Source organism: Cervus elaphus, chromosome 23 (genome assembly GCF_910594005.1).
Source record: "Cervus elaphus chromosome 23, mCerEla1.1, whole genome shotgun sequence".
In the NCBI taxonomy this organism is placed as follows: Eukaryota; Metazoa; Chordata; class Mammalia; order Artiodactyla; family Cervidae; genus Cervus; species Cervus elaphus.
In genome coordinates this window covers 51487501-51510578 of record NC_057837.1, presented here as the reverse complement: position 1 = coordinate 51510578, position 23078 = coordinate 51487501, and the positions used below count along the sequence as shown (strand labels likewise).

General features: G+C 39.8%; 1 protein-coding gene across 3 annotated transcripts in view; it reads left to right on the top strand.

The window, feature by feature from the left end:
• Positions 1-23078, top strand: part of ATRN (attractin) — a 186658-nt gene that overhangs the window by 98474 nt on the left and 65106 nt on the right. For all 3 annotated transcript variants that reach the window (XM_043884857.1, XM_043884855.1, XM_043884856.1), the window contains exons 14-21: positions 748-886; positions 2481-2671; positions 4579-4798; positions 7595-7780; positions 8321-8554; positions 16860-16997; positions 20078-20171; positions 22236-22288. In XM_043884857.1, coding sequence (XP_043740792.1) covers positions 748-886; positions 2481-2671; positions 4579-4798; positions 7595-7780; positions 8321-8554; positions 16860-16997; positions 20078-20171; positions 22236-22288 — 1255 coding nt within the window. The remainder of the gene's footprint in view (positions 1-747; positions 887-2480; positions 2672-4578; positions 4799-7594; positions 7781-8320; positions 8555-16859; positions 16998-20077; positions 20172-22235; positions 22289-23078) is intronic.

The window sequence follows — 23078 nt, the reverse complement described above, 5'->3', positions numbered from 1 at the left end:
TTAGTAAGAGATGCTCTATATCTCCAAATTCCAAAGGTTCTACTAGCCAGGAGGATTGATGTTTGTGTTTTAGAAGAAGGCAAGACTGTTATTCTGAGTATGCCCCAGTCCCTAGGCATGGCTGTGGCTAAGGGCCAGATTCCTGGCATGAAGTTTGTAACAGTGTGCTCCCTCTACCAGTGCTAGGTTGGGGAGCAGTTTAGGACTTGAGACTGAAAGTGAGTCAGGTGTGTAGCTGCCAAAATAAATTGTGGAAATAATAGACTTTGCAGAATCTCCTTGTCTTATGTTATATTTTGACTCAGCCTAATTTATGCTTATCATTTATGATTTTTATTAGATTGTAAGGCAAAACAAAGATAGAATGACTCAACTTTTATAATTTTTGATGGTTTATAAGACATTCTTTGTCAGTCAGGAAAGCATCTCATAAAAGATAAAATTTTTATACTGTTTAGGAGATGATTTAAAAAGCAGCAAATTCAACATTCACATTTTACAGATGCATAAGTTGAAACATGGTGTTTAAGAGAATGCACTCTTTCCTTGCCAGATCCTTGCATGTCCTTGAACATTTCACTGTAATGTTTCCACTGCAGTGCTGCTTCACCTACACCTTATTTGTTTATCTGTTTGTTTGTCGTTTGCGTCCTCAGTTAGCCTTTGTTGTTTTTAGTATCCTAGTTGCCCTTACCTTGAGTTCTCTCTGTGGATATAAGAGAAAAGCTTTTGTGCGTTGTATTCTAGATCTCCATTTCCAAGTATGATTATTGCCCCAAGGATAACCCCATGTATTATTGTAACAAGAAGACCAGCTGCAGGAGCTGTGCCCTGGACCAGAACTGCCAGTGGGAGCCCCGGAATCAGGAGTGCATCGCCCTGCCCGGTAGGCATTGCAGAGGCATCTTGGTGTGGGTGGGCCCAGAGACTTCACACGCATCACTGGCAATACTGTGCAGCCTAGACTGAACCCAGCAAATGGGGAGAGCTCATTTTATCCATTCATCCCCCACTCCATTATTGCGGTGGTTATTTTTTAAAGCAGAAATATAGTTCTTAAGTATTTACTTCTCCCATCCTTTGAAAGCAAGTGAAGCGTCATCTGCTGCTGTGAAGAATCGAATCACAGCCTGACTCCGTGTCATTGAGCCTGCTCCGTTGCCCCCATCCCACTCTGTGGTCCTAACCTGGGAGTAGAAAGCAGCAGTCTCAGTGGCCAGTCTGCGGCGTACTTTGTGAAGTGTGTCTCTTATTGACCATTGGGGTCAGGCTGTCAGCACCTTCTGACAAGAAGGAAAGGAGCGGTGCACTTGTCAGCAGCACTTCCTGAAATGGCCCAGCCCCAGATAGCTCAATTGATAGCACTTCTGAGGTTCAGGATGATGAGTTGGGAGCCTGAAGCCAACCAACCGTGGCTGAAACTCTGATATATTTGCTCATCAAGAAGTCCAGGAGGTGGTCTGCTGTGGCTCTGTACGATAGAAGTACAGGGTAACTGGGCTCTACTGAGCCCCTCTTGAATGTCCTTTGGAAGCACTTGATTCAGCTTGCTGGAGTGGACTTCTTGTTCTTTACCTCATTACATCACAAACTTGAGTGCACAGCAAAGTACCTGGGGGTCTTGCTAGAAGCCAGAATCTGGCACAGATGTGTGGTGGGGCCCTAGAATCTGCATGTCAGCAAGCAGTGACACTGATGCCACACTCTGAGGAGCCAGTCTTTATCTGCTCTTAAGTGATCCCTCTCCTGTGACTCTCCCTTCATCTCACTGGCTGCTGATGAACATTGTTGAGGGTATCTCCAGGGTACTTTCGTTCTAATGAAGTTGCTCTGCTCATGCCCTGTCTTCCAGGAAACATGTATAACTTCTGAGCAGCTCTTTTTGTGGGTTCAGGGACGTCACAAGAGCAGATACAAATTTCCCTGGTTTGGCTTGCTTCCCCAAAAGGCTCTTTCCATCTCGCTTTTGGGATGTTTTGTGTAACTTGAGTTTACCTTCCACTTGATGTGAAAACTGTGTGTCTTTTGTCAACTTGTTCACTCACCAACTCACTTCTGTCCTTGAAGGTTTCTACCCCATCTTTTCAGTAAGCATATTCATTTCTCTACTTTTTGCTTAGGATTTTAGTCTTGTTTCTAATTGTTCTTCAAAAGATGGTTTATAAATTTAATGCTGTCATCAAACAAATGTTTTTCTCTAAGACATGGGAAGATTGACCTCAGCATATGCACTTGAGGTCCAGGAAATAAGACTTATAAACATTTTTTTTTTTTTTTTTTTACTTATAAACATTTTAAAAATTCTTTTTATTCTGTATTTGATCCTTGGTAATGTGTCTGATACACTCACCACATCCAAATGAAGTATCTAGAATTGAACTCAAAAGTATTATTTAGATTTCCAGTGGTTCAAAGTGGTATTATAAGTAGTTTCATGTGATTTCTAAACCTCTTTGTTTTCTCTCCCCTCTTTAATAAAGAAAATATCTGTGGCATTGGCTGGCATTTGGTTGGAAACTCATGTTTGAAAATTACTACTGCCAAGGAGACTTATGACAATGCAAAATTGTCCTGCAGGAACCACAATGCCTTTTTGGCTTCTCTTACAACTCAGAAGAAGGTAGAATTTGTCCTTAAGCAGCTGCGAGTCATGCAGTCATCACAGAGCATGGTGAGTTAAAATCCTTGGAAGTTTCTAGTATCCACCTTTCTACAAACAGCATAACTGCAGCTTACCTGTGACGTGCTTGGCAGGAGAAGGAATGCTAGTAAGTGCAGTGTAATAGATTGTAGAACTGCACTGTCAGATTCTCTTTCTTTAATATTATATATTTTTTCTTATCTTGAAATTTCCAACACATTTTTATTAGTCATATTTCATTAAATTACATATCAATAATTATGTGTATTTTGAATAGTAACATGTTGACAAATGCACATATCCTGTTATATCTGTAGATTATTTCATATCTATTTGATCCCTAGGTTCTGCTGGGATGGGGGAGGCGGGTGCCATTATTAATTAGCTTAGTTGAATTAAGCCAGGTTTCAGGCATTATTACAGTGTATAATATGATTTAATGTTAATTATCCTAAAAAATGGACATCTGTGGGTCTTTGTTAGATCTGATCAGCCCAAAAGGAGAGGGCATCTTCTTATTAAGAGTTTCTGAGCACAGAAAGGCCCCAAGTTCTCTTTCTGTCCATCCACTGCTCTTGGGCAGCTTGTAGTTGATATACAACAATGACATTTTGTGTTTTTTGGTCCAGAGTCCTAGAACAGTGGTCCCACCCTCAGTTAACTGATAGTCACAAGACAGTGCTCTTTCAACAGTTCATAGTCTTGTGATCAGATTGACGGTTGAGAGACCACTAAAGTAATGTGCTTCCACAGCTATAAATCTAGACTTAGAGCCCTGGTTTGTTTGGAAAAATAAGAAAGGGCGCTGTAACCTTTAGGACAGAGGCAGGCTGACAGACAGAGAGGTAACTCCTGAAGACAGAAGGAATGAGCTGGACTCTGTGCATTGATCAAAGATACAGAGATTGAGGGTCGAGTTGCAGGTAAGTTTGCATAACTGGTGCAGACTGAATGGGAAGGAATTGCTGTAGCTGGGCCTTATGAGAGAGATCAGTACCAAATCCTGTAAGTAAATAAATATCACTCACTACAACTAAAAGTAACAACTTTTGGGTGGTGGTGTTGTTGCTATTTTTAAAGTCTCAATAAGCATTTTCCCTGGAGAAGGAAATGGTAACCCACTCTAGTATTTTTGCCTGGAAAATCCCATGGACAAAGGAGCCTGGTGGGCTACAGTTCATGGGGTTGCAAAGAGTTGGACATGACTGAGTGACTGAGCACACAATATTCATGTTTATTTTTTCCTCCCCAGAATGGAAATACTGTACATTTTGTTTTTGTAACTGACAAAATTTAAAATATCTTTTATTTCTGGGCTAAACTTTGTGCAAAATTTTTTTTTAAACTGCAACAAGAAGGACATTTCAGTAGAGCAAGAGACAGACTTTCCTAGGAATGAATTCCCAGGAATTCATTGACCTATTATTCCCTATGAAATTTATTGATGGCCAATACGCTCTGCCTCCCCAGCTGAACATGGGTATCTTCAATCATCTAACCTAGCCAGAGTTCCCAAAACAGCCTTAGGTAACAATAGGCATATAACCAATGATTCATACATACTGATATGGTATTTCATGTATAAATAGACATTTCAACCAGCTTGGGGGTGGCTATCTCTTCATAGCATTTGTCATAGAGTATAGAAATTTAGGAACTTGATTATTACTTTGCTGTTAATCTCTGTGAAAATTTTGATGTCTTCTCTGACATCTTTCTTTGATGTCTTTTCTGTCCTTTGTAAAATGGCCATATTAAAGTGCCAGGAATGATAAGTAACATAAAAATAAAGGTTTGCACTAATCCACCATGACTGATTTGGGATAAGGAGGTTTTCCTGTGTCCTTTGGATACATGTAACTTAATAGTTTTTATCTAGAAGCTAGTTTGGGTCAAGATATTGATTATTTTCATAGCTGTGTCTGTTTTGCCTACAGTCCAAGCTCACCTTAACCCCATGGGTTGGCCTTCGGAAGATCAATGTGTCCTATTGGTGCTGGGAAGATATGTCCCCGTTCACAAATAGTTCACTACAGTGGATGCCATCTGAGCCCAGTGATGCTGGATTCTGTGGGATCTTGTCAGAACCCAGTACTCGGGGCTTAAAGGCTGCAACCTGCATCAATCCACTCAATGGTAGTGTCTGTGAAAGGCCTGGTAAGTATATGGTTGCATTACGCATTACAGGACATTCACTGAAAGAGAAACTGTAGGAGGCAAAATTAAGTGTTGTGAAATTTTCATGAAATGACAGTTGGAGTATTGATTTCAAGCTTATGAAACAGAGGATAATGCAGAATTTTTAAAGCAGGAGGAACTAGCATGAGCTATGAACAAAACGAAAAATAACTAGCATTCTCCTGGTGGCTCAGTAATAAAGAATCTGCCTGCAGTGCAGGAGATGCAAGTTTGATCCCTGGATCAGGAAGATACCCTGGAGAGGAAATGGCAACCCACTCCAGTATTCTTGCTTGGAAAGTCCCATGGACAGAAGAACTCTGTGCATGGGATCGCAAGAGTCATACACGATTTAGTAACTAAACAACAATATTCTAACTTGTTATTTAACAATGAGATTGATTGGTTGATTGACCACAAAAAGTATTGAGAATTGATCCAAAAGGCAAATTTCTAAGTGTTGGCAGAGAAATGTTGTGGAAGATAGAACAAAACATAAAAAAAAAATAAGTCAGAAAAGCAAGCAGATCACTGCAGGCATACTGAACAGAAAGATAGTGTCAGTGGGGAGAAAAATAATTGGTGTAGTCCTGTGGGTCAAGAGGCAACAGAACCAGACATGAAACAACTAATTGGTTCAGAGTTGGGCTATATGTTGTATCCTACTTACATATGAACAAAACCTACTTATATAACTTATAATCAGAGTACATCATATGAAATGCCAGGCTGGATGAATCACAAGCTGGAATCAAGATTGCCAGGAGAAATATTGACAAACTTAGATATGCAGATGATACCACTCTAATGGCAGAAAGTGGAGAAACTAAAGAGCCTCTTGTTGAGAGTGAAAAAGCTGGCTTAAAATTCAACATTAAAAAAACTAAGGTCATGGCACCTGGTCCCATCACTTCATGGCAAATAGAAGGGGAAAAAGTGGAAGCAGAGACAGATTTTATTTTCTTGGGCTCCAGATTCACTTTGAACAGTGACTGCAGCCATGAAATTAGAAGACACTTGCTCCTTGGAAAAAAGGCAATGACAAACCTAGACAGTGTATTAAAAAAAGCAGAGACATCATTTTGCCGACAATGGTCCATATAGTCAAAGCTATGGTTTTTCCCGTAGTCATGTACAGATGTGAGAGTTGGTCCATAAAGATGGCTGAGTGCCAAAGAACTGATGCTTTTTAATTGCAGTGCTAGAGAAGACTCTTGAGAGTCCCTTGGACAGCAAGGAGACAAAAGCAGTCAATCCTAAAGGAAATAAATCCTGAATATTCATTGGAAGGACTGATGCTGAAGCTAAAGCTCCAATACTTTGGTCACCTGATGCAAAGAGCCGACTCATTGAAAAAGACCCTCATGCTGGGAAGCATTGAGGGTAGGAGAAGAGGGTGGTAGAGGATAAGATGGTTAGATAGCATCATCGACTCAATGGACATGAATTTGAGCAAACTGCAGGAAATAGTGAAGGACAGGAAAGCCTGGTGTGCTGCAGTCCAGAGGGTAACAAAGAGTCAGATAAGACTTAGCAGCTGAACAACAACAGTAAGGAAAAGCAAACATTCAGCGCAATAATGCTGCAGGGGCATGCCAAAGGAGCCTACACTTGGATTTGCTTCACAGGCTTGACGTTTTACTGTAGGCACATCTCAGTTTCATAAAGACAGGCACGGGGTGGCATGTGCAGCACACAGACAAGCCCTTGACCATTGTCTTTTTCCTGCAGGGGGTCTCACAGGCAGTAGTTGGAATTTTGTGGATGCTTTTGGGAGGCTGAACTCCATTGACATCATGTCTCATTTTAGGAAGGTATTATAATTTGTCTGAGGAATGCAGGGATGTAGAAGAGAATTCAGATCACTGTGGAGTCACATTCAGTTCAGTTCAGTTCATTTCAGTTGCTCAGTCGTGTCCGACTCTTTGTGACCCCATGAATCGCAGCACTCCAGGCCTCCCTGTCCATCACCAACTCCCAGGGTTTACTCATACTCATGTCCATCGAGTCGGTGATGCCATCCAGCCATTTCATCCTCTGTCGTCCCCTTCTCCTCCTGCCCCCAATCCCTCCCAGCATCAGGGTCTTTTCCAATGAGTCAACTCTTTGCATGAGGTGGCCAAAGTATTGGAGTTTCAGCTTCAGCATCAGTCCTTCCAATGAACACCCAGGACTGATCTCCTTTAGGATGGACTGGTTGGATCTCCTTGCAGTCCAAGGGACTCTCAAGAGTCTTCTCTAACACCACAGTTCAAAAGCATCAATTTTTTGGTGCTCAGCTTTCTTCACCATCCAACTCTCACATCCATACATGACCACTGGAGTTGCATTAATATTTATTATTTAACCTTCCTGTAGGGAAACTTTTCAGCCGTTTTGGATCCTGGGTGCTTTGGTAAAGTTAATGAATGTCATGGTTCTTCTTTCCCTAGAATATTCAGAGATATAATGTTGCATATTCAGATGGGTTGTAAAACTTGTGAAGTTCATCTTGGGTCTCCTATATTAGAACCCCTACTCTTATGAAAAAATTAGCTTGCTCCTCATATCTGTCCTTCTCTTTGAAAATAAAAACAGTTTTTCCCCCCAAGTGTATAAATATACATGACTAACCAGTACATGATGACCTAAGACTTTGTGTTTTCTTCTACGTTTAGTGTAACCCACTGAATTGACTTCATGACACATTAGTGGGTCACAACCCACACTGCAAAGCCTTTGACCTTAGCTGACATGGTGGGAGCTTTAAGTGTCTCTCTTGGGTTTACTTCCCAGCCAACCACAGCGCCAAGCAGTGCCGGACCCCTTGTGCCTTGCGGACAGCCTGTGGGGAGTGCACCAGCGGCAGCTCAGAGTGCATGTGGTGCAGCAACATGAAGCAGTGCGTGGACTCCAATGCCTACGTAGCCTCCTTCCCTTTCGGCCAGTGTATGGAGTGGTATACCATGAGCAGCTGCCCCCGTGAGTGAAACGTGAGCTCTAGGCAGTGTGGGCGACAACACTGTGTGCAGGGCAGTGCTGTCAGCCTCTGAACTTCCTAGGGATGAAACCAGACTTGACCATCTGCTCAGGTCTATCCAGAGACTGCCTGATAGGAACCTGCATAGAGAATCAAATACAGTGACACAAGTAAACAATTATAGAATAGATCACAGAGTACAGAAATAACTTGCTGAGTCTCAGTATTATATTACCCAAACTATGGAATGTCTCCACATCTTCATCTCCTAATTCGTAAAGTAAGTGCTTTCCAGGAGATGGTCTCTAAAGTCTCTTCTGCCTCCAATATCCTAGGATTGCGAGAGAAGAGAGGAGTCTCTATTATAGGTTGGACAAAATATTGGGCTCCTTAAAATTTTATTATATCATTTGAACAATCACAATAGAATAGGAATTTTGACTAACGTTGAATCATCTGTTGTTAACAAAGAAGATAATTTAAATATACAATGAATTTAAGCCTACATGTAATAGTAAATTGTAGCTTATGTTTTTTTACAGCTGAAAATTGTTCAGGCTACTGTACCTGTAGTCACTGCTTGGAGCAACCAGGCTGTGGCTGGTGCACCGATCCTAGCAATACGGGCAAAGGGAAGTGCCTAGAGGGCTCCTATAAAGGACCAGTGAAGATGCCCTCTCAGGGCCCCACAGGAAACTCCTACCCACAGCCTCTTCTCAATTCCAGCATGTGTCTGGAGGACAGCAGATATAACTGGTCTTTCATTCATTGTCCAGGTAAGATGTGTTCTGTGTCCCAAATCCCACTGCTGCTGCTGCTGAGTCACTTCAGTCGTGTCCGACTCTGTGCGACCCCATAGACGGCAGCCCACCAGGCTCCTCTGTCCCTGGGATTCTCCAGGCAAGAACACTGGAGTGGGTTGCCAATTCCTTCTCCAAGGCATGCATGCATGCTAAGTCGCTTCAGTCATGTCTGTCTCTGTGCAACCCTATGGACAGCAGCCCACCAGGCTCCTCTGTCCACAGGATTCTCAAGGCAAGAATACTGGAGTGGGCTGCCATTTCCTTCACCCCCAAATCTCACTACCTACTTAGAGAATAAAGCCTTGAAAGCTACATTATTTACATGGATTTCTTGAAGGGAAAAAAAAAAGATCATTTAAGAAACTATTTGTTTCATATGAAAAATATTTTTAATGTCAATTAATGAAAATACTAAGAATTTTCAGTTGTTTTGCTAACTTTCATTATAAAAGTAATGAAATGTGTTCATTATAAAAATTAGCTATTACAGATGTAGATAAAATAAAAACTACAATTCCTCATCTCTTAGTTCAGTTCAGTTGCTCAGTTGTGTCCGACTCTTTGCAACCCCAGGGACTGCAGCACGCCAGGCTTCCCTGTCCATCACCAACTCCCGGAGCTTGCTCAAACTCATGTCCATTGAGTCAGTGATGCCATCCCACCATCTCATCCTCTGTCATCCCCTTCTCCTCCTGCCTTCAATCTTTTCCAGCATCAGGGTCTTTTCTAATGAGTCGGCTCTTCGCATCAGGTGGCCAAAGTGTTGGAGCTGGAGCTTCAGCATCAATCCTTGCAATGAATATTCAGGACTGATTTCTTTTAGAATTGACTGGTTTGATCTCCTTGCTGTCCAAGGAACTCTCAAGAGTCTTCTCCAACACTACAGTTCAAAAGCATCAATTCTTCAGTGCTCAACCTTCTTTATGGTCCAACTCTCACATCCATACATAACTGCTGGAAAGACCATAGCTTTGACTACACAGACCTTTGTCAGCAAAGTAATGTCTCTGCTTTTTAATATGCTGTCTAGGTTGGTCATAGCTTTTCTTCCAAGGAGCAAGCGTCTTTTTAATTTCATGGCTGCAGTCACCATCCACAGTGATTTTGGAGCCCAAGAAAATAAAATCTGTCACTGTCCATTGTTTCCTCATCTATTTGCCATGAAATGATGGGACCAGATGCCATGATCTTAGTTTTTTGAATGTGGAGTTTTAAGCCAACTTTTTCACTCTCCTCTTTCACTTTCAAAAAGAGGCTCTAAATTTAGTACCTCTTCGCTTTCTGTCATAAGGGTGGTGTCATCTGTGTATCTAAGGTTGTTGATATTTCTCCTGGCAGTCTTGATTTCCAGCTTGTGCTTCATCCAGCCCGGCATTTCCTCATCTCTAGTTCTTCATAGAAGGACAAACTTTTAACAGTAATACAGATATCTTTAGATGTATAGTTTTTTAAATAAAAAATACTGTGAGGTGTACTATGCATATGATATATTGTTCTGCAGTTTTCTTTTTTTACTTAAAAATACAATGTGATGATTGCTAGGGGAAAAATTAAAAATAAAATCTCCTGCCAGCCCAGAAATTCCTCTCCACAGATGTAGGAAAGAAAGTTTTATTACTGAGTAAGCATTAAACCAGATGGTAATGCACATTTCAGCAGTCCACTAGTGAGATACAACAGAGAGAAATCTCACCCTTTTATTTAGCCCAGCGTATACAGTCCATTCTATACTTGTCCTCAAAATGAAGGTAACTAACTTGTCTTTGTGTGAGAGGATTTGACACCACTGTCCGCTCTACATTCTTTCATAGTTTATTGTGAATTTACCTGGTAATTGGTGTGGCCACCTATGAAAGTTAATTGCCTTTACCCAAAAGAAAAAACAAAAAGGAAAACAAACTTGTATCTTTAATGCAAGCCAATGGTTATAGTTTGGATCCATTCCCACAGAGAGAGGGTAGGGTGGCTGGCTCACTTGATGTTTACATTTCAAAGAGATGGCTCTTAAGCCTTTAACAAAAACCGTGTCTGCTTTGTAATGCTGACTTATGGCTTATTTAGGTTTTAAAGAGATTTACATATGTTTCAAAGGAATCAGAGGTTTTTTAAATGCAAATTTTCTTACTAAAATGCTCTAAGAATAGGGAAAAGGAAAACCTCTTTTGACAAGAAGAAAAAAGGAAAAATTGAGCCTGCCTATCTACCTCCCTCTCTTCTTCCTTCCCTCCTTTTCCCCTTCTCTCCCCTCTCCCCACTCCTTCCCTCTCTTCCCTTCTCCCAATCCTTCCTCCTTTCTGTCACTCCCAGTGGTTGATGCAAGAAGAAATCAACCTTGAGTTGATCTAAAACTTGAGGCTTGATCTGCTGGGGTAGCTGCCCTGAGAAACCAACCCAGAGAAAGTGGCCTTTGATTCAAACTTCCAGTAAATGCACAAAATTACTGATGGGCTGCCAGAACAATTGGGAGAAACTAGGCAGGTGCAAAGACTCCCAAGAGATTAGTGGATAAGAATTTCTCTGAAATCCTGCCAGACAGTGCCCCTGACTACTGGACTGTTTGTGAAGATTTCTATAAGGAAAGTTACTTAGTGAAAGTGTCAGTCGCTCAGTCATGTCCACTTCTTTGGGACCCTATGGACTGTACCCCACCAGGCTCCTCTGTCCATGGAATTTTCCAGGCAAGAATACTGGAGTGGGTTGCAATTTCCTCCTCTGGGGGAATCTTCCTGACCCAAGAATTGAACCTGAGTCTTTTGCACTTCCTGCATTGCAAGCAGATTCTTTTACCATCTGAGCCACCAGGGAAGCCCATATCACTTATATGGAATGTCCAAAAAAGGGCAAATATTTAGAGACAATAAATAGATTAGTGATTGCCTAGGACCAGGGACAAGGGGAATGATGGGTTTAAAGTTTTCCAGAGTAGCTGTACCATTTTTCATTCTCACTAGCAATGTTAGAAAGGTTCAGATTTCCCCACATCCTCATCACATTTGTTTGATTGTAGCTGTTCTAGTGTATGAGAATATGAGAAATGGCATGTCACAGTGTTTTTTTGTTTTGTTTTGTTTTAGCTGTACTAGGTCTTTGTTGCTGCACATGGGCTTCTAGTTGTGAGCAGGGGCTACTCTTCTTTGGGGTGCACGAGCTTCTCGTTGTGGGGCTTCACTTGCTCCAGAGCACAGGCTCTAGGCATGCGGGCTTCAGTAGCCGAGCATAGTCTTAGTCGCCCTGCTGCACGTAGGATCTTCCCACACCAGGGGCTGAACCTGTGTCCACTGCATTGGCAGGGGGATTCTTAACCACTGGGCCACTTGGCAAGCACTGTGATTTTTTTTTTTTTTTTTTTTTTTAAGCACTGTGATTTTGATTTGCATTTCCCTAATGACTAATGATTTCCTGATGGCTCAGATGGTAAAGCGTGTGCCTGCAGTGTGGGAGACCTGGGTTCAATCCCTGGCCCGGAAGATTCCCTGGAGAAGGAAATGGCAACCCATTCCACTACTCTGACCTGGAGAATCCCATGGACGGAGGAGCCTGGTAGTCTACAGTCCATGGGGTCGCAAAGAGTCAGACACGACTGAGCGAGTTCTCTCTCTTTAATGACTAATGAAGTTGAGCATCCTGTTGGTCATTTGTATGTCTTCTTTGGAGAACTATTCAAATTCTTTGCTCAGTTTTAAAAATTGCATTATCATTTTACTGTTGACCTACAGGAGTTCTTTGTGAATCAAGATACAAACCTCTTATTGGATATACAGTTTGCAGATATTTTCTCCCATTCATGGGGTTTCTTTTTATTTTCTTGATGATATCTTTTGAAATACAAAAGTATTCTTTTACCCTATGTGCTTTTGGTATTGTATAAAAGAAATCAGTGCCTAACTAACCCCAAATCACAAAGGTTTACTCCTGTATTTTCTTTTTAAAGTTACATAGATTTATCTCTGTGTATTTAGTTCCATAATTCATTTTGAGTTAATTTTTGTATCTGATGTGAAGTTGGCATCCAAACTTTTTTTTTTTTCCCAAACTTATGTTTTTGCATGTGGTTAGCTAGTTGTTCCTGCAACATTTGCTGAAAAGGCTATTTTTTACTATTGAATTTTGGGAGTACATTTTTGTACTATTGAATTTTAGGAGCACATTTGTTGAAAATCAGTTGAATGTAAGAAATTATTTCTGAACTCTCATTTCTGTTCCATTGACCATATGTCTGTCTTTGTGCTAGTATCACACTCTTGATTTCTATAGCTTTGTAGTAAGTGTAGTAAGTTTTGAATTTGGGAAGCCTAAGTCCTCCAACTTTGTTCTTTTTCTAAACGGTCATGGCTGTTCTGGGTTCCTTGAATTTCCATATGAATTTTAGGATGAATTTGTCAGTTTCAGTAACATCAACAAAAAGCCAGCTGATACTTAATAAGAGGTTGCTTTGAATCTATAGACCATTTGTGGACATATTGCCATCCTAATGGGGCTTCCCAGCTGGAGCTAGTGGTAAAGAACCCATCTGTCAATGCAGGAGACCTAAGAGATAGTTTTGACCTCTGGGTCGGGAAGATCCCCTGGAGGAAGGCATGGCAACCCACTCCAGTGTTCTTGCCTGGAGAATCCCATGAACAGAACAGCCTGGTGGGCTACACTCCATAGGGTTGCACAGAGTTGGGCACTGCTGAAGCGACTTAGCCTGCTTTGTTATTCTGTTGCTCTGTCGTATCCAACTCTTTGTGACCCCAGGGACTGCAGCACACCAGATTTCCCTGTCCTTCACCATCTCCCAGCGTTTGCTCAAACTTATGTCCATTGAGTCAGTGATGCTGTCTTACCATCTCATCCTCTGCCACCCCCTTCTCCTTGTGCCTTCAGTCTCTTCCAGCCTCAGGGTCTTTTCTATTTTTTTTTTTTCATTTATTTTTATTAGTTGGAGGCTAATTCAGGGTCTTTTCTAATGAGTCGGCTCTTTGTATCAGGTGGTCAAAGTATTATTGGAGCTTCAGCTTCAGCATGAGTCCTTCTAGTGAATATTCAGAGTTGGTTTCCTTTAGGATTGACTGGTTTGATCTCCTTGCTGTCCAAGGCAAGGGGCTCTATAAAGTTTTCTCCAACCCACAATTCAGAAGCATCAGTTCTTCGGCGCTCAGCCTTATTTATGGTTCAACTCTTGCATCTGTACATGACTACTGGAAAAAGCATAGCTTTGACTATATGGACCTTTGTTGGAAAAGTAATGTCTCTGCTTTTTAATATACTGTCTATTTAATATACTGCTTTTATTCCAAGGAGGCAGCGTCTTTTAATTTCATGGCTGTAGTCACTGTCCACAGTGATTTTGGAGTCCAAGAAAATAAAGTCTGTCACTGTTTCCATTGTTTCTCCATCTGTTTGCCATGAAATGATGGGTCGAAATGCCATGATCTTCATTTTTTGACTTAGCACACACACACCTTCTTAACAGTATTAAGTCTTCTAGTTTATAAACCTGGAATATCTTTCTATTTCTTTAGTTTTTTATTCTCTTTCAGCAGTGTTTTATAGTTTTCAGTGTCTATATCTTATGCTTATTATGTTAAATTTACTATGCAAAGTATTTTATGCTTCTTCAAGGTATTGTGAATGGAATTATCTTAATTTTGTTTTTTGATTGTTCATTATTAGTTTATATTTAGAAATAGAGTTGATTTCTGTTTGTTAATTTTGTGTCATGCAACCATGCGGAACTATTATTTCTACTATTTCTTAGTTGATTAGGGTTTTCTTTATACAGGGATTGTATTGTCTGCTAAAAAAGACAGTTTTACTTTTTCCTTTCCTATCTGGACACCTTCTTTAAAAAAAATTTTTTTTGGAGGACTATTTGGCCTGACAAGAAACTCCAGTACAATATTGAATAAAAGTGGTGAGAATGGACATCATTGTCTTGTTCCTGATCTTAGGGAGAATGAATTCAGTCTTTTTCCATTATATATGATATTGGCCTTAGTTTTTTCTTACATGTCCTTTATCAGGTTGAGAAATTTTCCTTCTCTTCCTGGCTTTTTGAGGGCTTTGATTGGGTGCTGAATTTTGTCACATACTTTTTCTGTATCTTGATAATCATGTGGTTTTGTTCTTTAGTTTATTAATACTATACATTATACTAATTGATTTAAGGATATTAAACCAGTCTTTCATCTCTGGAATAAAGCCCATTTGCTCATGATGTATAATTCTTTTTACTGTGTTGCTGGATTCAGTTTTTTTTTTTTTTTTTTAATTGGAGGCTAATTACTTTACAATATTGTAGTAGTTTTTGCCATACGTTGACATGGATTCCGTTTTATAGTTGGGTATTTTGTGTCTGTTTTCATATAGGATATAGATCTGTTCTGTAGTTTTCTTTCTTGTGGTGACTGTCTAATTTTGGTACTAGGGTAGTACTGACTTCATAGAGCGAGTTGGGAAGTATTCTCTCCTTTTGCATTTACGGAAGGAATTTGCAAAAAGATTGGTATTAATTCTTCTTGAAGTATTGATAGAATCCACCAGTGAAGCCATCTGGGCTCGGATTTTTCTTTGTGGGAAGATTTTTGATTATTCATCCAATCTCTTTACTTCGTAGGTAAGTAAAGTAGAATACAGGCAGATTTCTGTTTCTGCTTCAGTTTGGATAGCCTGTATTTTATGGGAATTTTTCTATTTCATCTAAGTGGTCAAATTTTTGGCATACAGCTGTTTATATTATTTTCTTGCAGGCAGCTTTTAGCTATATGTGTTTTACTATTTAACGTTTTGAACAGTTTTTGTTTTGCGTCTGATTTTATTTTATCCTTTTCTTTTTGCAAAGTTTCTAAATATTGTGAAGTTTTTTCAGAGCTTGCTTTCTTATTTTATGAATGCAGTGATCCCTCAAGCCTCCCTGAATTTACTAAAGTTAATATTTTTCATTCTTTTAAATTTCTTGCACTAATCCTTCCTTCAGAGTTAGTTGTTCCACGTGTTGATCTTAGTGATGCCTTTAGCTTGGTAATTTTCTCAGACTAGTGATTCCTCAAGGTTTATTTGTATTTTTAACTGAATGTCTAGGCTTATGAGTACTGGGTGTACTGAGCTGTTGTGAAGGTGTGGTGTGATGTCCTAAAGGAAAGGCTGGCTGGCTAGTACCAGGACTCACCAACTCTGGTCTGCCCTGGCTGTTGATGAATGGTCTGTGATCCTCCCTCAGTGAAGGGTGGAAGGAGCATCAGACCAGGCGTCTGGATGTGTTTGGCATGTTCATAGTTGTGCCAAGTGCCTCCCCACTTGGGGTATTCTGAAAACTTCTAGAAATTCAGTGCTTCAGAAGTATCCCTCTCTACCTCTCATAACACTTTTTCCTCTTATCCCAAACCCTTGCTTTTACATTTCTTCTATACTTTCAGTGAAATTTGAAGGGGAAGAGAGAGAGAAGCATTTGTTCAGTGTTTTTATCAAATCAACACATTGTATACTTTAAATGTGCACTTGAGATATATACAGTATTCCATGTCAGTTATATCTCAGTAGAGCTGAAGAGAAGAAAAGACAGGTCTGCTTATAGATTGTACACTGCCTGAGTGGCCTCACCTGAACTCTGCAGTGCACAGTTGTTCTGAGCAGCCCCGAGAAGTCCATGCGCCATATTTCTTTCTAGTTATGAACTCCTGTATGCATCAAGAATCAGTAATTCCACTTATAAAAATGTTTGCTTATAAAGATGGTTATTTTTCTAAAATGAAAAGTTGAAGGCAAACTATCAGAATGTAAGGAAATGGTTAAGTAGCTATTTGGCTTCATAATAAATCATTCTACCATTTAAAGTTTTATGTTAGATGAAATAATGTAAAATAATTGTGATCTTCATTTTAAAAAATCAAAATTGAATATTAATATAAACACAACTGTAAAACTGTATAGAAAAAAATACTAGAAGGAAAGATTCCAAAAATGGACAGTGATCTCTGGGTGGTGGAATTCTATGTGAATTTTTTCTAATTCCTTGTATTTTTCTAATTTACTATCATGAGCATGTATTATTTTTAAGGTGAATAACAACAAAAACTTTTTTTAATGGCTATGGACTTCTACCTTGCTGTAATATATTTCTGATTTTCCTGAACTAGCTCTTTTTTGATGTTTTCATCTTATTTCTCAAACTAATTTTTGGTAGTTTTGATGATTATTTAGAGGCAATAAGGAACATAGATGGTTGCAAATAAATCTTGTGGAACGTATTCCACCCAGCTCTACCATAGGACAAGCCCCTTAAAATTCTTTCTTTTAGCTTGCCAGTGCAATGGCCACAGCAAATGCATTAATCAGAGTATCTGTGAGAAGTGTGAGAACCTGACCACGGGCAAGCACTGTGAGACCTGCATATCTGGCTTCTATGGTGATCCAACCAACGGGGGAAAATGTCAACGTAAGTCAAAATTTTCAGGGTCACTGATTGCAAATCAGGTGGCACATGATATGTCTGTTTGTCTTGATTATCTTGGAGGAAGAAAGCCACTTGGTTTCAGATAATGTCTTAAGTTACACTTGTCAGGAGGTCAGCTGAACTGGAAGAAAGAGAGCAGAGCTGCCTAGTGTCAGAGTAGATATTAAAGCATCTAGTCAAAATGAAGGAGTTAAAGCCTTTAATCAGTTCCTGTGATAATGGAAGGAAAAGGCTTACGCTGAGAGAGCACTGACTCCCCTTGTTCTACTTTCCTTTTTGGAATGGTGTACTGTTTGAGCATCAAGTGAGTTAGCATAGGCTTGGGGGTCAACATGAATTTAAGGTCCAATAAAAGCCTCTTATGGACCCTGAAGTGGAGAGATGGTGTGGGGAAAGGCTAGTAGGAGTGGAGAAGTACCTGGGACGGAGAGTGGGTAAAGCCTCTTTGAGGTTCCCTTCCTCCTCCATGTGAAAGCTTAGCAGAGGTTCCTGAAGAAGACCTCTGCCTGAGGCCTCAGATACAGAGACCTAGGAGTGAAGGCACCTGAGCTAGGAATGCAAATATGTGAGAGAGAGTGGCTGGCCAGGGGGCCTGAGCCCTTGACTCAACTCCACTAGAGAGTTCCACCCAGGCTGGTGTGGAGAAGGCAGCTTTCCCTGTAAGGCCCACCAGAGGAAACCTTTATCGTTGCCTATGGTTGGGCCTCAAAAGTCACATGTAGGTTTTTAACCAGGAGCAAAGAGTCGGACACGACTGAGCAACTGAACTGAACTGAACTGAGACTCCTCAATACATCCAGTATTTTTAAAGATTTAAGTAGCCCTGTGTTTCCCCATACATGTCAGATAGATTCCTGTAAGCAAAAGGACACTTACTGTTAGCACACAAATTATATTTTTAAAAATGACAAGTGATACCAATAAACGACTTTTCGATTTGTTCTAGTTTTCAGTGGAAAGATCCATCAGGTCTGAGGAAAAAAATAAGAAAGGAAAATCTCTTAACTGCTCCCCAAGTCCCACCTCCAAACTCCTTAGCATGGCCCTTGAAAATCTGATTCCAAAGCAGTCAGAAGAGAGCTAGTGTCCTAGTGGAACCTCTCTGGGATTCATTTTCCTCGTCTGTAAAATGGGGATAGTAGGGTGGTTGTTGAAATGAAAGCAGTCAGCAGGACATGACAGGTAGATGTGAACAATCATTATTACTCTTCAGATGTCCTTTCTTACCATTGTTATGTAAAGCTCAGATTAAAAGGTATTCAGTAAAAATACTTTTTTATTCCTTGTGAATAGATTTCATCCATTAGATAGTAATCAAGAGTACCTGACATTATTGAATGATTGATATGTATTGATGCAAGGCATTGTGCTGGCAGCCCCCTGAGACAACAGTGCTTTTAATATCCCCAAGGTAGAGTAGCCTGACCAAGCTCTCACTGTGAGATTTGGCCATGCTGAGAGCCACATTCAGGAAATGTGACTTTAGCTACTGGGTCTGGTTGTACCACTATGATGAGGGTGCTGTCATCCCTGTTATGTTCAACTGTTATCTTAAAAAGTTACATTCTCCTCTTGGCATTTGTAGGGCTTGAGTACAGTTGTCCAGAACTTACTGTTGTTGTTTAGTTGCTAAGTCATGTCCAACTATTTGCAACCCTATGGATCGTGTAGCCTGCTAAGCTAGGCTCTTCTGTCCATGGAATTTCCCAGGCAAGAATACTGGAGTGGGTTGCCATTTCCTTCTCCAGGGGATCTTCCTGATCCAGGGATTGAACCTGTGTCTCCCACATTGGCAGGTGGATTCTTTACCACTGAGCCACCTAGGAAGCCGTTTCCAGTACTTAGAGCTAGCTTTATTTTTCAGAGTCACAATCTATAATAGAAAGCATAATTTAAAAATTCTATGAGTGGCACCAAGTCTTTAACGTTTTCTTCTTAGAACTGAGTAGTCCTTAATCTTTAGATAACAGTGATGATTTTTTGAATGCTTACTGTATTTCATTCATGTGTTATCTCATTTAATCCTCCCCAAAATCCTACAGGATAGGCATTATTATTACACCCATCACATGAATGAGGAAGCCGAGTTAGAAAGGGAGCTAAATGGAGGGGCCTGAATTCAAACCTGGGCAGATTGACCATAGGCCTTTGCTTTTGCACCTCTCTCCATCCTCACATTGCACCTCTCTCCATCCTCAGCAGAACCCAGAGTTGAACCCTTGTGTTTCTCACTGCAACGTAAATTTTCTTCACCACTTGCACTATTCTATTCATAGGTTTCTTTGAGTGATATTTTTTCTCCTTGGGATTTATTTTAAAAGTATACCTATCTGTAGCCTAATACTTTTAATCTATGCACAGAAAAACAGGTTGTCTAGTGAAAAGCTGTTGAGGGAAAAGATCATTTATTTCAGCTGGAGTAAAAAATTTGTCATGGGTCACACAGAGATGTTGGATGAAAGGTGGAGATGAAAGGTGGCTAGAGGAGGGAGATGACGAGAGTCGTTTGCTCTGAAGGCTAAGAAGTCAGGCAAGGGTGCTGAATCATGGAGGGCCTCTGAAACATGACCTGCCGTTGGAATCCTCCCTCAGCTCTGAGCCCTGGTATGATTTGAAATGTGGCCATTGGCAGAGCCTAGCCAGACCAACCCTCCCTGCAGGGAACAGTCATTGCTCAGAGGTCTCTATGGGGAGAGAGATTGTGTCTGTGTGCCCACACTGAAGATGCTTCAGAAATGTTTATTGAGTAGATGAAAGAATCGTGATGCAATCGTAACAGACTCTGTTACATCCCAAAGAGGGACAGCCTCAAATGGCAGCGGACGCTGATGTTCTCTTTCATGCTGACTGGTGACTGACTCTTTTAATGTTGACTCTGACATTATTTGAGATAAATCACCAGCTTGAAAAAACAAGAATTTTACCTATTAAATGAATGCTTTTATTTTACCTATCTTTCCAGTTGAATCCAATTCAGACAGAATTACTTGTTTTGGGGAAAAGCCTGACAGTGGTTATCTTTTAAGCCAGTTGTGACCACCCCCTTTCCTTCTTCTCCCCAGCATGCAGGTGCAATGGACATGCGTCGCTGTGCAACACCAACACCGGCAAGTGCTTCTGCACCACCAAGGGCGTCAAGGGGGATGAATGTCAGCTGTAAGTACTATACTCCTGGGACTCCTGGCACCATCCAAACCTCACCAGGGAGTGTGAAGGGGCTGTGAAATTGCCTGAACCCCAAGAGCCACCCTCTTCCCTGGGCCTTGTTGCCATGGGCTCTGAGGAATCCTCAAATCGATTGATTTGAAATTTTCCCCTTTCTGCTTCAGAGAGGTCTAATTTAGTCACCCTCCATACTGAGGAGGTTGTCAGTTTAGCAGTAATTCCTTAATGGCTCTTTAAATCACATTTTTATGTTTGAGTGACACTGACAATTCCTGGGTTGCTGATTTGGATTAATCTTTTCAGTAAAGGCTCTATTTTTGTCATGTCAGGAGATTTTCTTAAAAGATAGAGTTGGAAGAACTGGTATTCTAATTGTAGAGAGTTCCTCTTGCTTTTAACACATCCCTCCCTGTACTAGCATTTTCCTTAGTGATATATATCAAACATCATCTAGGGAAGAGTTTGGGGTCCCCATCCTTGAAGATGCAAACAGCATCAGGCAGATTTGGAGATTCAGCCCTGGCTGTGCCTCCAACTGACTAGGGTGCTGTAGAAGCAAATCACTTAACTGTGTTAAGCCCTGTTTCCCCCATCTCTCAATAGTGAGGCTAGTGGTAATTGTTTTTAGAGTCCTGGTGAGTTGACACAAGGGATTGTTCCTCAGTTTCTCTCTGCCTCACCAGAAAACCTCATGAAATAAGTTCTAGCATAGACTTGAGAGAAATGTTTAGTAGTATCAAAACAGTGACCTGATATAAGCAGATAGTCACTGGTGAATTTTGTTTTTCTTAAAAAATGCTCGTAACGTCACCAGTGATTGAGACTTTGATAGTGGCATTCAGAAGAATATTGCTCTGTCTGTATTTTTTAGTAATATATATGTTTCCTGTTTTTGTGCTGCCCTGAAGCCAATACGTAAAGTCTAATCAGAGATTAAATTCAGTTTTTAAATCTAGGTTCATTTAAACACAAAAATGTAATAGAGCAAATTTAATCACCCCTGCCTTCTGTTAATGGTATACAATGAAGAAATGAGGTGTAGGTTCAGTGAAAGACTTTCTCTTTAGGAAATTTTAGATATAAACAAGTGCTGGTAATACTAGATAAAAAGACATAAAACATCCTTGAATTATTTATTTGGGAAAAGTGCTTGACTCAAGCTTTTTCCTCCTTTCATCATGGTTCTTAGCTATTGTGCCTTCCTGAATCACTTTGTTAAGTGGGAGCTTGGGTTTTACCGATGTTCATGGATGATATTTATGGGGAAATTAACAATTCTTTTCGACTAGAACTCTTTTTCTCCAGACTGGTGAACCATATCCAAGAGTTTTTAGTTTTGGTTGTTTTTTTTTTTTAGTGATTCCTTGGTGTTTAGCCTTCTCTCACTTGTGTTTAAAGAACAGGTTCAATTTATCTGTGGATAATAGGAAATGTGAGAAATGAATATATGAAAAAAATTTTTTTTATTTATGTATTTATTTTTCAACAACAGCTCTGATTTTATTGCAGTAATAAAAACTGAGAGCTAGATGGCCCTAGGAGAAAAACATATGTAAGATAGCTTTTCTTTCACTCAGCCACTATTTACGTCTTTTGGCATAGTCTCATCTAAACAGTTTGCCTTTGTCACAGTCTTATCCACACATACACATTCCAAGATGGATAAAAACTTACGACTTTATTAGCAACTAACCACAGGTAAATCGATTTGAAAAATGCCTTAACTGCACTTTTAGAAGAATATTTGTTCATACAAAAGTGAAAATGTGTTTTCATGATAAAAAATAGGATCTAAATTTTACTTTATTTAAATTTATCTTATATGTTTTGGCAAATATTATTGGTTGTCGGTGGTGTGAACTGCTGGGCAGTCAACATTGAAAATGAATGCAGACTCTTGTTAGTCCTTCTGATTTGAGCAACAGTGAAGAATGTAATTGTACTGACTCAAAAAGTATAGTTTATATAAAAGGACCTGCTTGATTTTAAAGTGAATGTAGATTCACTATTGAATGTAGATAACAATAGAAAATAATCTTCATTTTTTTCCCCTAGATGTGAGGTAGAAAATCGATACCAAGGAAATCCTCTCAAAGGAACGTGTTATTGTAAGTGTTTTTGCAGTTCTTCTTTGTCTAGAAGGAAAGCAATTCAATAAAACTTCATTATTTTCTTTTATATGGTTTGAGAATGGTAAATGCTATAGGAATATAGTAACCACCCATGGAAGTGGCTCTTAATTTGATGTGTCATATTCTACTAAATTTAATTCATATGTGAACACTATTTTAAGCTGCTTTAAGTCTGGTTGTGGTTTATATTAATATGTCTATAGCAGTTATCAGGGAAGAGTACAGAGATAAACATCTCTGGCTTTCCTTATTTGTTTTCTCTTGAAACCTTATTTCATTTGCCATTATCTGGTTGGGGGTCATCATATTTCATATTTTAGGATTGATCAAAAACAGAATTCTAAAAATATAGTTAAGTTATCATTCTCTCTGAAACTGATTTGTGTTAACCACCTCTTTAGGAATTAATATGTAGAATAAAATGTGTAGTGACTAATGATACATGGTAAACCAGATCGTTGTAAGTAAATGCATTTTCTTCCCATATGAGAATCTACATACTGGGCCAGATTATGGAACCAGAGAAAAATGAGCTAATGTTTTTCTACTGTGATTGTATATCCATACCATCTGGGTTTAAATAACATCCCTTCAAAATTCACGTCCACCTAGAACTTAATAAATGTGTTTTTTCTAGAAAAAACAAGAGAAAAACTTCATGACCTTGCATATGGGAAAGAGTTTTTCAGTATGATTCCATAATCACATATCATAAAAGACAAAATTTTTTATTTGGGACTTATAAAAATTTAAAAACTAAGCAACT